This window comes from Triplophysa dalaica, chromosome 16, assembly GCF_015846415.1.
Source record: "Triplophysa dalaica isolate WHDGS20190420 chromosome 16, ASM1584641v1, whole genome shotgun sequence".
NCBI classification, from domain to species: domain Eukaryota; kingdom Metazoa; phylum Chordata; class Actinopteri; order Cypriniformes; family Nemacheilidae; genus Triplophysa; species Triplophysa dalaica.
Window position 1 is genome coordinate 16164693 of NC_079557.1, and position 16152 is coordinate 16180844.

General features: G+C 40.0%; 1 protein-coding gene across 4 annotated transcripts in view; it reads right to left on the reverse strand.

Annotated features, from left to right (window-relative positions):
• Positions 1-16152, reverse strand: part of slit3 (slit homolog 3 (Drosophila)) — a 197055-nt gene that overhangs the window by 45668 nt on the left and 135235 nt on the right. For all 4 annotated transcript variants that reach the window (XM_056770348.1, XM_056770347.1, XM_056770346.1 and 1 more), the window contains 6 exons: positions 15943-16014; positions 7064-7135; positions 4939-5102; positions 3285-3429; positions 916-987; positions 193-264 (listed from right to left, as the gene is read on the reverse strand). In XM_056770348.1, the coding sequence (XP_056626326.1) occupies positions 193-264; positions 916-987; positions 3285-3429; positions 4939-5102; positions 7064-7135; positions 15943-16014 (597 nt within the window). The remainder of the gene's footprint in view (positions 1-192; positions 265-915; positions 988-3284; positions 3430-4938; positions 5103-7063; positions 7136-15942; positions 16015-16152) is intronic.

Sequence of the window (16152 nt, forward strand, 5' to 3'; positions counted from 1 at the left end):
TCTGTCAGGCGCATGTCAGCTGATTTATTTGACAGTCGTCCTGTCATCTCACTGTCTGCAAGTACGCAACCCTATTACCTTCGCCGACGTTGCTTAAAAATGAGAAATGTATTAGTATGCACCTCACGCATATTAATTGTGATGTTTGTGTCATCTGAAATGTGTACGTGTGTGTGTAGATGAAGCACTTACAGGGAAGTGAGGGAGCGTAGGCCGGTAAACGCATCTTCAGCTATCTCAGAAATCTGATTCTTGCTCAAGTCTCTGCAACAACATTAAATACATATGACTGTTAGACCAACGAAGGGGTGGGGTTGCACATTTACCTTTAAAAATAAATAAAAACCTAACAAACTTAACAAACGTATTTGTCAATGCACTATAATTTTAAGATATTTGTGATTTATTATTTATGACACAAAAGCATGAGCTAGCATGTCAAGTCATATAAGTGCAAATCCAAAAAGAGAGTTTTTTGCAGCAATGTCTGCATTCAGCTGTAAAATAGAATTGAACTCATCCATGTGAAGGGTGACATTCGCTTTAAACATTGCTGTTATAAACTTTTATTTAATGTTTGAAAGAAGCTTTCAGCTAGTGTACTTGCAGATACAGTACAGTAGCGCAGAGATTATACTGTACACAGGATGAAACCTGTAGAAGTCTCTAAAACAGTGAAACATGACACATGACCATGTATGTCATGTTTATTATAAATGTTGATCTAATTTTCGATTAAATTCAAATACATTTTTTTGTACATAGGGCTTTTCACAATGTGCATTGTTCCAAAGGCGCTCTACTGGAAAAAATATGAAAAACAGAAAATTTGATGTATAAGAATATGAATATGCATTTTAGATATAATATAATATAGTTAAAGTATAATATTATAACAGAGAAGTTCATGCTTACATTCTCTTCAGTTTCTTGTATGCTGTGAACGCTCCTGCTGGGATGCTCTTGATCATGTTCTGCTCCAGACGGCTACATGGGAACAGATGGATATGTTTCGTTACACGATACTGACTTTTCCATTAGACTAGTAATTGTACGTAATAAAATGAAAAAACAAATATGGCAGAGCACAAAAAACAACATCATTTTCCTGTAAGTGTTTTGCAAATGTACATTTACCCTATCAGATTTACTATGTTCCATTCACAACACAGATTTTATTTCTCAGACTTTAAGAGTGTGTGTAGGTTTGCGTCTCAGGTTGACTTAAATAAGGGTTATATGTGGAACCAAAAAGGTTTTTTTGCCTCAGGACACTGGGAAATATTTTTCTAGTATCTTTTATGTGTTATTCAAAAACATATGTATTGAGTCACAGGCAACACATAACTGATTTAGAATAAATTGTATTACCTAAATCCAGTTTTAATCAATTTTTATTTCATATAATTATATTATTATTATTGTTTTAAATTTGATGCAAACTGAAAAATGTGTTCTCGATAAGAAATATGCTTTGCTGAACCTAATTCTAAATGACCCTTACATTATTTAAAGTGTAGCTGGTAGTTAATGATCCGTTAAGAGAAAGAAATCTGTCCAACGGTTTACGACCAGCCGGTACATCGAGTGTCCAATTTGTGTTTTGGCTCACTGAGGTAAAACCGCACTGGAAACAACTCCCGGAGAAATAAGCACACCCCTACAGAATGCTCCAGGTTATATATCATTTCATTACTTTCAATTTGTTTTCGGCCATGGGTTCGGTTAGGATAATGTGACCTAGCCTTCATTTCCATTTATTATGCAAAGGTCATGTACTATTGACATAACAACAACGGCGGGGAACAGCGCATATCAAGGCAATTACCCACCCGTCCTTTAGTGCAAACAAGGATCTCGGAATCAATATGGATACCAAATACCCTGACCAAGACAATATGGATGTTCTCCAAAGTAAGACAACATTCAATCAGCCTTAGGGAAGACACACTTTGCAACATTATGTATGTGTGTGAGCATGTCAAAGCTATATTATCATTAAACAGAATCGAAGCCCATCCTCAGAATGAAAACATTGCAAGCGGTTTTTGAACACAAATAAAAACTGCTTTTTTAGCCACAACCGGTTACTGTGAATGATATGTTGTGTTTGAAGGACATAGATGGAATGTGGAAGTAGCTGGAACGACAAAAGGCCAAATATTGTAAATGACAGTATTGTATAAATTACATTATATATTTTGAGTCCCATTTACTCAGCATAGGGCTGGGCAGTATGAGGGTATATACTGTATCATTGTGATGGAATAAAGTGTCAAGCGCAACAGATTTGACCGGGGTATGTGAATAAACTGGTGCGCCTAACTCAGATTATATATCACAGTATATATGTGAAATAAAATGACTCGTGCCATGAAATATGGCTGCAATATATTTCAGAAAATCACAATATGTTTGCGAAAGCTAGATGATTTTAATATTGCATTGCAGATATGGATAGCCAAGTTTTGGGTTGATGCAGATGGCAGAGAGAATGGCTCAGGCTGATACTTTTGTTTCCCGGAGAGGATATAAACAAATGTTTTTGAAACCCATAATTATATATATTACGTATATTTTATTATTATATTTAATATTCAAGTTATCTTATGGTAGAATTAATATGCCAACATATATCATACAATATGCACATTATTATAAGTAAGCAAGTCTTTATACTGTATATTACAATGCAAAAGTCACATACTATATCCCTAGTAAAGTTAAAAACTATTTTTAGTGTAACCAAATCACAGAAAGTGCTGATGATATCAAACACATTAGATTGTAATTTAATAAAAAATAATTTGAGTTTCATTTTCAATCTGTCAAGCATTGTTATCATGAGGGTTATTACATCATGAGTACTTTATAAATCTGCATATTCAGTAAACATAAAGTACTGTTTCACACCTAATCACCTTACTTGAGACGGCTTGAGCGTAAAAGACTTCACTATTGTAGATGTAAAATCAATCTCACAATTTAGCATAGCTTGGAAAATTCTCATCTCTGACTGACTGTCTAATTGCTAAACCCCCGTAGACTGGCAGGTAGACCTCCATCAACTCCGAGTCAGATCTATCCGCAAACACAGCACAGCGTTAACATGCTCACTAATGAGGGTGCTACACTGCCCTGCTAATTGCTTATGTTACAAGACAGTGACAGTAACTCTGATCCGCACACAGAGGACATAAGCAATACGCACTCAACACAAAACCAGACAACAGAATGGAGAATTAGAAAAGGAAAATTGTAATTGTAAGGGATGGAATCCATACATTTCCACAATTCCTTCTGGAAGGTTGGCTGGAATCTCAGTCAGGCCTTTTCTCCGGCAGTCTATGATGTTGGTGTTGCAGGTGCAGGCGGCGGGGCAGATGGATGCCTGGGGAACGCATGACCTTGGCTCCGTTTGAGAGGCACCTGGGTAAGAGGAAAAGATGGAGAAATAACAGATCGCGAGGTGAATTGACTAAAGACAATATGAGGTTTAATGAAAGAAACAAGCAAGAACGTAGAGGAAAAAAACATTATACATTCCGACGGTACTTAATGTAACTGTTATGTGGCTTTAATTCAAGACTATGAACAAAGCACCTGGTGAAAATCAATTTTAATACAGTACATAATCAGAAAAAAAGACTCCCTGTTGTTTTATTGTGTTTCTTCACATCTTAATAAAGAAAGGCTTTTTCTCACGGTGTGTTTGTGTTGAAGTATATTCATCATTTGATTAATCAAGGGGGGTTTAATTAACAATAGCTGAACGTGAACTTTTACACCAATGAAACCCAAAGGTCCATTGAAAATCACAGTGTATACAGTGGGTTAATAAAACAACACAATGAAAAATCCCTTTAAGTTTACATCTATTAAATAGCCAATAATTGTATGTTAATAATTAGAAATATAATTGTGAATACAGAAGCATCTTACAAAAACAAAAATTAATGCATTCATGGGTTCAATGCATGCATGGGTTTTAAAGCATGCAAGACAATTAAAGCACATTTAAACACTACTCAACTGAATTTTAGATACCTGAAATCTGTTCATTTCTGTACTATGATTAAAGGAATAGTACAGCACTTCAAAGAAAAAAAAAAACTGATTCTTTCTTCCTTTGAAAACAGAAGTATATTTTGAGAAATGTCTTGTGTCCATACAATCGAAGTCAATGGGGGTCAATGTTGTTTGATTACCAAAATACTTAAAAAAAAGTAAAACAAAATGTGTTCTGCAGAAATAAAGAAATCATACAGGTTTGGAATGACATTAGTGTGTATAAGTGATTTAGGTTGTTTTTTAGGTTGAACTATCCATTTAACTTCACAAATAATTACTCATATAAAAAGATATTAAAGACTTTAACAGTTTTAATTAGAGCTGTAAATGTTAACGCTTTAATTTTTTCAGATTAACGTGTTAAAAATATTTAATGCCATTAACGTAACATACGTTTCTTCTGTCATAATTGTGTAGCGCTACATTATATATAATCATGCACTTATTTATAAAGAGGCCTTTAAACTATTTAGGTGCTATTTGAAAGGTTTGTATTGACACGTCCAGTATAGATTTCTGGCTGTGGAACATGGCAACGGTCTCGTCTGGTGAAGACATGGGCTAAAGGCTGCGTCAGAATCTGTCAGACAGCGCACAAGTATCAACTTCTCTTTATTGCTTGAATGAACAAAAACACAGAAGATTATGCCAGAAAGCACATTTTTTTCTAGTATTTTCACAAGCACAGTCTTCAACGAGTTAAATAAAGTCTTAAATGAATGCAAAGAACAGTGAAAACAGGAAGGGATTTAGACCTTAGAGCTTTTTATTTTCTTCTATGCTAAAATACGGCCTAAAGGGAACTTCAGGTAGACACGAGAGCAAAAGCAATAAAGACTAAAGGATGCAGAGAATACATTGCCATACCTGTGCAGACAAATTCTTTTTTCTGAACATCCGGGACATTGAGACCTCTCATATGGGCGGGGGCCATGCACTGTGTGAAAGGGGCCAGCCCCCTCCTTTGTCGCAGCCAATCGGAGAGCCAGGATAGGTGGCAGTCGCAGTGCAGGTTGTTGGAGTGCAGGCGACTAGAATGGGAGAGAATAATGAGGGTAAGACAGTGAGACAGCATCAGATAAAGGTCAAAGGAGGTCTGTATATGTGACAAGAGTGTTGAAGTGGATGATCGGTGAGAAATAGAGCTCCAATGTTTACCACAAACTTGATATCATATTCCATTTTTCATGTACCATTTATATGGAAAAGAGGAGGATCACAGCTGCCAAGATCAAGTAAACAATCGCAGGTTGAATCTCTATAAAGCTTTGTTGACGCAGACTTTCGAATTGTAGAATAACCACCTTCAAGACCACAATAAAGTACTCACAATCCCCCAGAGCCTACACCCTGATTTCATCAAGGTCTTCAACAATATGGCACAATTCCCAATAACACCGTTCCAATCTTAAAATAAATCTCTCAAGGACCACTACACGAAGGGTAGAAGAGAAACAGTTTTAAAGAAAAAGTGGCGTCAGCAAACCTGAAGGCACAGCTACACCGGTCACCAACGTCTGTAAAAGAAATAACACTGCAATTCCTGTTCGATGGACAAAAAGTGCTCATTGATAATTTCAGCAGGGGTTGACGGTTTTAATAGAGCTTTCCCTATTACAATCCAGTCTCCGGCCCCCTGTCTATGCGGATTAATTACAGATGAGTGGGATTAGAGAGATGGATGACATGGGGAGCAGGGGCCTCGGCTGCCTGAGGTGTGCAGGGGATGAACGGAAAACGGACACGGCAGGGCGGCTCGGCGCACGGACCCTATCGACAGCGAAACGCAGAAATTGACTCCTTGTCTTGCTGTGGGAGTCTTCCTGAGCTTTTCATTTGTCTGGGTTATTGAATGGCAAGAACCAGGGGGTGATATCATTGGATCTAATTAAATGCACAAGGATAGCAAGTCTAAGGAGAGGAAAAGGTGAGTTGGTGGGAAGGTGAGGTAAAACCAGACCCCCATCCTACTAAATGAATTACCGACATCACTAAACATTTGATTCAATAAGTTGTTTTTACAAGCAACAAATTAAATACAGACATATCAGGGATATTAGAGACAGAAAATTCAATCCGAAGGAACCGTGTAGCAATGAGAGCTTGGTTGTGGATAATTCAATACTGCCCAGGGAGCGACGCGCTCGACCATCCGAACACCAGCAAATTCAATCCTGCGTGAGGGAGCTGGCCTGTCTGATGGGCTGACTGATGCGAGGGAGGCCAGACTGCTCGACTGTGGAGCAGCTATGGATGGATCTGAGTGCAGGCTCTTGGGAGAACGGTCGGCAACCGCGGAGAGAGAGAGATAGAATGACTGATTGTGGTAGGAAGCTCCTAACATCTGCACCGGGGTTACAATAACCCCTAAGCCTTGGGTTCTAGACAGAGACTGTCTTCGGCCTGCCTTAAGCCAAACCCCAAAATCAGGCACAACTAGCGATTACATAACTGACATATTTCTTTATTTATGTCTCTACTAGTCCCCATAGCTCAAAGAGGAATGACCACACTCGAATAATAACAAAAGCGTCTCCGAGTTGCATTAATACCGTAGGTCAACCCCAGATGGGAGCCATTCAGCGAGGTTTGGGGGCCGTGTAATTATTTGTATCAATTGTGGTTACGGTCTGACAGCGCCAACGCTTCGCAACTACACAGGCTTTGCTTACGAAAGCAATCTCGACAGCTTCAACCCAGACAATGTCGGCTGCACAAACAGACCACCGCCTCGGCTACGAGAGATCCCAAAACTGGCACGGCGTCACCACGGAGCCAAGAAAGGGGCTCAGAGCGATCAACAAATCCCCATAAGAAGACTAAAGAATGGCTGTTAAACTCACTAAATGTAGATATATGAGGGATGATTGTATTTGCATGTCAAGGAGGATGGCGTCTCTTTGAAAAATAGTCAACACACTACTTTGACAATTATGGTAGTAACATTATGTAGTAATACCATGCAGTACTCAAAAATGTTTTTTGTACTTACAGTGTCCGCAGCTTGGGCATGTGGTTGAAGCTTGACAGAGGTATAAGTGTGATGTTGTTGTTGTTGAGAGTGCTAGAGGAAAAAGAGAAGAACAAAGTTAGAAAAGGATATTTAGTAATTTTTAAGGTAAAATATCACACACTGCTTTGTAAATAATGGCATTTGACCTGTACATCCATGTGTGCTCACAGAAGCATGTAAAAGGCCTTTGATGATGCGCACAGTCATAATTATGGACAGCAGACCTCTCTGTTTCCTGTCAAACCAGCTGCAGTTTGGATTAGCGCCATTTAGCTCACCTAATCTTGTTTTCAATCCAACTCGCCCTATAACCCCTAACCCATCACACAAAGCCTTCTACACGTCCACCTCTTGGAAGTATCTGGAAGTTCTCAACTCGTGGTTTTTAATGGTTCTTTAGCGCTGAGAAGAAACTGCAGAATTTTGACTACGTGAGCTCAGTTTACAATTTGGGGTCTGAATGGGTTCCTCCTAATGAAAGGTTTAATGAAAGGCAGTTTTGGAACGAAGCCTTCAAAAACCTGTCATGTATTTATGCTTTTAAGGTATGATTCAACCAAAAATAAAATTTCTGTCCACATTTACTCACCCTCAGATTGTTCCAAACCTATAAACATTTCTTTATTATGCTGAACAGAAAAGATATTTGGAAAACCACACAAATCTAATCCCCTATTTACTGCCATAGTAGGGAAATACATATTAAGGCAGTAAACGGAGGATGATATCTGATTGGTTACTGACATTCTTCCAAAAAACATTCTTTATATTTAGCAGAACAAATTTATACATGTATGAAACAATCTCAGGGAGAGTAAATGATGACAGAATTTTCATTTTGGGTAAATTATCCCTTCAACAAATTCTATGGTTGTATTGATGCGCTATTACAACAGCTGTTGGTCATGGCTAGATAATTTAATCAAAACATTTTGGTAAACAAAACAAAAACCTGTGTCCAACGATCAAATTTACAATTCCAAGAGTTGAAATTTCCAAGCCTAGGTCCATTTCTTCAAAGTGGTTGCTATAAAATTGCACAAATCAGAGAAAACTTATAATATAACATTCTTGCGGAACTTTAAATGATATCTGAATATTGATTTTGGCGGAGTTGCGTGGTGGAACACTTTATTATAAGTTATGGAAAGTAGAAAACTAAATAAATGGACGAGAAAATTATTGTTATTCTACACATACACGCTCGCATGCAGTTCCACACAAATGACACAGGGTGAAGGAATCCCCCACGTTAGGAACTGACCAAATCCACACCAGAAAGCAATCCTTTTGTCAAGGCCGCTGCGGCTAATAGGTTTCATTGCAGTTCTCTTCTGCACTATGAAGATGTAAATAGAAGAAGCTCTGGGCAAGCCTAAAGGAGGAACGCCCAAGTAAAAGCCTGTATTGCCAAACCATCTCCAAGGGAAAGTGCAATTATTCTCAGGAAGGACTTTCTCCTATCTGTAAGCTTGTGGTCTCTTGTTGAGTCATCTTCGAAAGTATGCGGTGACGTGAGCGAAGAACAGATCAAAAAAGATCTCCATAATGACAATCAGGAATGTCTAGAAGGCACATGTACAACTCTGCTTGTCAAAACGGAGAGAATCTACACAGTGCCCGGAACAGCTTGTGCTCTTTTGCTCATTCATATTTCACCCATTGGTTTCCAGGAATAGATGCACTGAGTAAAAATAATGTCATATAGATTTCATTCACCCAATTGTAGGAAAATATGGCGCTGTTCTGTGCACTGCAGTTGCATTATGTCAGCTTAAAGGGATTGTACACCCCAAAATAAAAATCATCATTTACTCACCTTCGAGTTGTTCCAAATCTGTTTAAATTTCTTTGTTCTGATGAAGACGGAGAATGATATTTGGAAGAATGCTTATAACCAAACAGTTCTTGGACACCATTGACTACCATGGTAGGAATAAAAAAGTTGTTCAATTGAACAAAAAAGATGATATTTAGAAGACTGTAGGGAAGCAAATGGTTATGGGGCACTTCTGACCACAATTTAAATTGTTCCTACTATAGAAGTCAATGGGACCCAAGAACTAGGTTACAGGTATTCGTTCAAATATCTTTGTCTTTGTTCAACCAAACAAAGAGATTTATACAGGTTTCAAACAACTAGTGAGTGAGTAATTCATAACAGAATTAAAATTTTTGGGTGAACTATCCCGTTACACCTGAAATTGCTTGCTGTTAACAGTGATGAGCTTCAATGCCTGCACCCTGTTAATACAGCCGTTTCTATGACTTCTGTTGAGCTATGCTACAGGAACAGAGCACTGGACCAAGGGTCTTTAAAATTAACCCAGCGGAAGAATGCTATCTGGCACAAGACTGTCAATCTTCTCTTTATCCAACCCTCGACACTGTAGAGAGCCACCTTCTGCTGCAGCACCGCATGTGTCCGTTGGTATGGTGTGTCTTTATGGTCCTACTTTTTTCCTTTCTGGCACTTTCAAATGTTCACTTTTAAATGATTCCACCTGTGTCGCCTGGTAGTCGTCCATAAATCAAAAACACGTTAAGAAAAATCAGCTGCTGCAGGGGAAGGACCACATCCACCGTGGTTCAAGAGAAGGCGCATCCAAGCCGAAACTTGACAAAGTTAATACCTGATCCTGGGAACTGCCACACAGTAAAACTTGACTGTTAAGCTATATGATTTTAATCAACGCTCTTTTGTTGCAGGGGTCAATTGAATTGGGCAGCCGCTAATTGCTCACAACCCTCGCACGGTGGAGCGTCTAAGAGGGGCACATTTTAATTTTGGTCGCCTTTTCTTTACACTGCTGTGTCAATAAAGCTTTCCCACAGTTGCAAAAGGATGGAAAGTGGGGCCTTGAGTGCTCTTAGACTTTCTTTAGGCCCTCATTAGCAGGACTTGGAGAGGGTCTCTGGATACTTCACTCCAAAAAGACGGCTGCATTTTCAGAGCCAGAGAATTTTTAAATAAGAGCAGTATTTTCGGTGGATGCGAGGGGAGGGGGGAATTGACTGAAGTGCTACCGGCATCTAACTTAGTGGCATTCACTTCAGGAGGACAGACAGGATATTTCAAATGACAGGTTTGAGAAACCCAAGTGCTCTTCCTGTGTGTGTGCGTATGTGAAACAATTGAACCTTATTTTATTTTATGCCTTAAAAAGGGGTTAAAAATGTTTTAGGAACTAGATTACATAAAAAAAAGTTTTATAAAAAGATGCAAGGTTAATTCTAGATGCGAGATGTCGCCATGGTTCTGTGGTAAAGCAGAATTGCTAATACAACACGGCAAGTTTCAACGCAAGCAAATGTTACTTTACAAGCCAGTCCCGTGTCAGGCCCTTCAGTCAAAATAAATGATCAAAGTGTCTAGAGATGGAGCCTGATTTTATTACCCTCACTCAGTCTCGTCCACTTGTTACAGTGCGACGGAATTCATGTGAGCGTGTTGGAAATGTTTGCCTTTGTTTTGCTTAAAGCCGAGAGCACAAAGCCGCAATCAGATGTTTCATTGCTAATTCAAATAAACCCGACGAGGACAAACAAGAGAATAACATGATCGGCTGTGCATAATCCCATCCATGAGGTTCGTGTCTAAGTGTGGGTTTATTTAAGAACAGTTTGGTATTTGAAACTGAAAAAAAGGTTAACACCCAGCGGAGGGAAGTTTCATTTCTCTTTTGAGGGCTAGAAATGGCTCTCCATCCCTTGACGATCTAGCGTGAAAGAAACAGGTACTACACCAAATACAGACAAGTTTCCCCTGGCATTGATGAGGCCATTATACCTTAAATGAGGACAGATTGAATCTAAGCCTACCTCTTTTTTTCTGGCCATCCAGGAGCGAATGATTAATTGTGCGCAAGGGTCCGACTGCTGAAACGCACGATTTCCAACCCGCATCCCCCTCCCCATCTCCCCAAGGTGCGGAGAGACCACACGAAGATAATGCAATGGGCCCATGTCTGATGGCAAGGCAATTTCCTGTGCTTGAAAGTGCTGTTTGCGAGCTAATGACAGCTCTCTCCCCCCTCCGCTCCCCTAATCCATCCCCTCATTTAGCCATCAGCTTGCCCTTTCTCCGCCTGCCTGTTGTCTGTCACATAAAGACTCGTCTATTGACTAAAGACAACCTTTCAATCAAGCCTTGCAGAAGTAAGACTGATTTGTCCGGAGGGAGGCCGGCCGCTGTAAGAAATTAAAGATGCATGGAATATCTGACTCAAGTGAATCTGTTCTCCAGAGCTCCCACTGCGGGACCACCGTCGCATACCTATCAGTCCAGAGGACATGTGTTAAACCTGAAAAGTATTAATGTTTTTTATGGGAGTACAGGGGCTAGAAATGATTAGGAAATTGGGCCGAAAAAGAGCAGAACGCAGTTTTATCATTGCCAAGAGGAACATTCAAAAGGCTTTGCTCTGAGAAAATGACGTTGCGAAAACAGACAAACCGAAAGGCCTGAAAATCAGTAGATGATCTTTTTTGACCCTAACTTATAAATTGCACAATGTTTCATTTTTAATACATTTACATTTCGATCAAACTCCTTCTTAATCCCCTCTAAGAACAATCCTGGGACGTTGACGTGACCACAGAAACGTGATAGCCTCTCCCAGTCAGTGTGTTTCCAAGTTCTTGAGCCTGACGGCCTGGCATTTTCTAACCAGGATAAATACCCTGCTTCTTCACGCTTCCCTACACAATCAACTTTAGGTCTGACAACACACAGCAAATAGAGAGTAGGTTTACCATTAAGGCCCCCTGGATTTGTATTTCATGGCTTGCCACTGAACTCCAAGCGAAAGTCTTTGCAAATACAAAGTTTAGAAATATTCACATTATCAAATAGTGTTCCTGGTTAGGACAGCATTTGCGGACTTAAAAGTACAATAACGCTTTTGGTGAGACCAAAGTATGATGTGTATGGACAAACCCCGGGTAAGCCGCAGAAGGAGCGCGAGTCCACGCTTTCACACTAAACTCACTTAAGTTCCAGCAGCAGAGTCCGTGCCAAGCTGTCTAGAAAAAAATGCTGCGCGCACATTGACGAATGACAGCATTTGGCAGGAGGTGAGAATGTGGTAATTTAAAAATTTGGGCCATTTTATCAATAGACGCTAGCATTGAGTCACCTTCAGGAGATGGCACGGAAATATCTCTATCATAAAATATGACACGGCAGGATGAATATTTGAAAAAAAAAATGTGACGTTTGATTCAGAGTCAGACTTTTCTGCACAAAAGTAGTTATAAAATATGCAGAGGTTTCAGAGCTGGAGAGAGTGCTATTTGTGTGTGTGTGTAAAGACAAGGCTGAGTGGGGTATAGGGAGTTTCCAAATTGGTGTTGAATCTCTTTTTACATAAAACCATGTAAAAAAAAATTGATTTTAGATTTTTGTAAAAGACTATCCAAAAGAGACACATATTTAAAGACTTATTACACAGAAACAAAATGCATAGTAACAAAATGTGCTATTGCACCTCGGCTTCAAAATAAATCTGTTTCAACTTTAGAAGTTAACTATTAATGAAATTTTTTTTTTTCTATAATTTAACTTAGATACTTTTTATTATATTAATAGTTTTCTGTAATCTCTAATGTTTGAAATGTTAAAAAAATGTCACTCCTGTTTTTCTTTTTGTGTTCATCCACCAAAAACTTGGACTTCATATATATTGTGAGATAGCCTATAATGTAAAATAATAAATTATTCGCACACTACATTACACGTAGTGTGAAACACTACCCATCGAGGTTATTAAAACACCAACTTCAATTTCAGAAATGTTATAAAAAAGGAGTACACCTTGTAATTGTACAGTCCCCGATATTCACCTCGTATACATTTAAAGCACAAATTAAAGATAAGGGGGCCTGATTATGCGCGTCATAATAAAAAATAATAGAAATCTTCTAATCAGGTGAACAGAGTCGTGTACTGTGTAAGACATGACAAATAACCAAAGGGTGCACCCTATTAAGAAGGTTTAGGTGTCCTGCAGATGGCAAACTAATCAGCGTGCTGCCTACCGCACTTCCTTCAGCTCATTGACATGCAAGTCACGTCTCGTGTGAGAAAATGTCCGAGATAGCTTTGAAGTCATTAGTTCAGTCATTAGCGCAGTTATGTTAAATATAAATTACAATTCATCAGCAGAAAGGGCCGATCATTAATTCTGTGTAGTTTGGCAGGCGTTAAATCACTGGCAGTCATTTAGTGGTGGAGGAGGGTTAGCCATAAACTGTTCTATCTAATCTCCGCTCTGATCACCATTTCCAAATCTGGTGGAAGTGTTTAAAACCTTTTCATGCTGGTATTTCGATGGTTTAGAGCGACCACCCAAATCTACCCAACTGGGTGATGGGAGAGGATGCTCAAATCTCTCAATTATGTCGCAGTGCACCATCTCTTAATAGGCCTTTAACCATCATCAGGTTTAAAAGATTCAATTGGCATTTGAAAGTATGCTTACCAAGGCATATTCCTCCAAACAATGCATTTATCTTAACTCCTTTGTGTTCTGCATGTATATGGCTTTTGAAACAAACCCATATTTTGGTAACATTTTATAAATGTCTGTCAGTCATTGTTGCCTTAAATACGACAAAATACATGTTTTAAAAATGTCACATTCTTTCTCATGATACCCCATTATTTCTATTCTTCCGCTGTGCTCAAATGTTTAAATGTATTGTATACACATAATGTATACACATACCTTTTTCTTTTATATAAAAAACACATTCAGTGTTCCTAAGAGTGTAAAACCCCCACAGTCATTCTCCACTACCAGCCCATTGACCATCGTGACATCAAAAAAACTTCATTTACTGTCATCTTTCTTAGAGATGGTACAAGCAGGACTAGAAATGGGAGTAACGCACAAAATGGATAGCAAGCACAAAACATCATCATGATACGGTCAGAAATGGTTAATTTATGGGTAGGGGGGAGTGTACAGGTGAATTTCTAGATCTGACAGAATAATCATGATTATGAATCATGATTAAAATGTTATAAAATAATCCTGTTTCCATTCTACCCATTATCTTGCATCCCTATAGGGTCTAAAATATCACGTATGTCCCCAGCTTGAGCCCCCAAGTGAATCTCATAATTTCCACCACTGGATACAAGAGACACGTCTCATCTGCTTAAGGTGTCGTCTACACCAAGACTGGTTTAATAAATCACTTATAACATGAAGGTTAGCCCAGGTTGTAATATACAGCTAATGCTATAAAACAGATGTGGAAAACATTACAATTGCATTGAAACTCAATGAAGCATTACTATTTGTGGTGAAACGGCTAACATGGTGCTGGACATCAAGCCTGAGCAATAGCCTAATTTTACAATCAATTTCCTGTCATATTCTCACATGTGCGCTCCAAGCGCTATAGCACAGCTTTCTTTAATAGTTTGGATAGCATTGAATCTGAGAACCCCGTTCACACAATCGGGGCAATCGTGGCCTAATGGTTAGAGAGTCGGACTCGTGACCAGAAGGTTGCCGGTTCAGTCCTCAGGGCCGACGGGTAATGATTGCGGTGCCCTTGAGCAAGGCACCTAACCCCTACACACTCCCCGGGCGCTGCAGTGATAGCTGCCCACTGCTCCGGGTGTACGTGTGTTCACCACTTGCTGTGTGTGTGCTCACTAATCACTGGATGGGTTAAATGCAGAGGTCACATTTTGGGTATGGGTCACCATATCTGACAAATAGGTCACTTTCACTTTCACTGAATATTGAGAAATGAAAGTGAGCTATATGACTATATGAAAGATGACTTAATCAGCAGGAATGTGATGTGTATTCATGTTCTGCCTCTCCCATCGGGTCCCAAAGGTCTTTGGAAAATCTAGGGACGACCCGTATTATAAATGAAAATTGATTCCCGGCTTACTGACACTTTCCTGCGCCCAAGGAAATGTTTCATAAGGTCATTTTATGCTGTGGTCGTGCAGGAAACACGATGACCACTCAGCTTGCTGGTTTTCCATCCCTCCTTAATGTCATCTCTAGCTCTTCTATCGCTCTCTCCACCTCTCGCAAGGATGGCGGAAAGCTTCTCCGTGCCTAATAATGATGTAACGCTGTGTTACCATGCTCTCGGGAGCCAGGAATTAATGTAGGGGGTTGCTTGGCTTGGGGTTCCCAGTGAGCGCGCTCATTTGGAGGATGAGGTGAGCACTTAGCGCTCTGCCAATTGGCTTTATGAAGATGCGGCGGTTGGACCCCCCTCCCTGTGTCTCCTGCTTTCGATATCCAACATCATTTCAGGTTTAGATTGGGTATCCCCACGCTATAAATATACCCACAAAGACATTAAATCTCTCCCGTGTTATCAAGCAACTACTCTGAACTCTTGACTAAAGACCTGCTTTTGCATCTCTATGTGGTTTAAGCTGTAAGATTATGGTAAAGAAAGAACGACTTCAGATATGTGTGTCTAAGTGAGTCGAACGCCAGTTTAAAGTAGGAAATGTCATTCTACACACATTACACACACATTAAACAGATGCGCAAATGCACAGTGCGACTGTACTTTTAACAGTAAGGTGCAGCCAGTGACAAAACGGGAAGTCAAGAACCTTTGTAGCGCACCAATGCAGCACAGGATGACAAACAAGCAACTTTCCTTGTCGCACAGACAGTCACATGCTCACACGCATGCTCACACAGACAACACCGGACAGGGTGACACTAGACTATGCGCCACAGGTCCAAACGTAACACAGTCCTTCGAGAACAATCAGAAAACACACAGAGTGAGAGTTAGAGACAGCGGAGGATTGAAGAGAGGTGAGGAAAGGACCCCGCAGAGCAGGCGGGAGGGGGACTTACAGTATCTCCAGATCGCGCAGGGCTCGGAAGGCTCCATCTTCGATGCAGCTGATGTGGTTGCTGTCCAGTTGCCTGCAGATGAGAGACAGGAGTCAGAAGCAGGTCTGCAGAAGAGCGGGGGGCTGAGAGGAGGGGGAGATGGGAGGAGGAGGAGAGGGGGAGTGGTGGGGGCTGCAGGAGGGAGACAGACACACACAAACGCGGGATCTG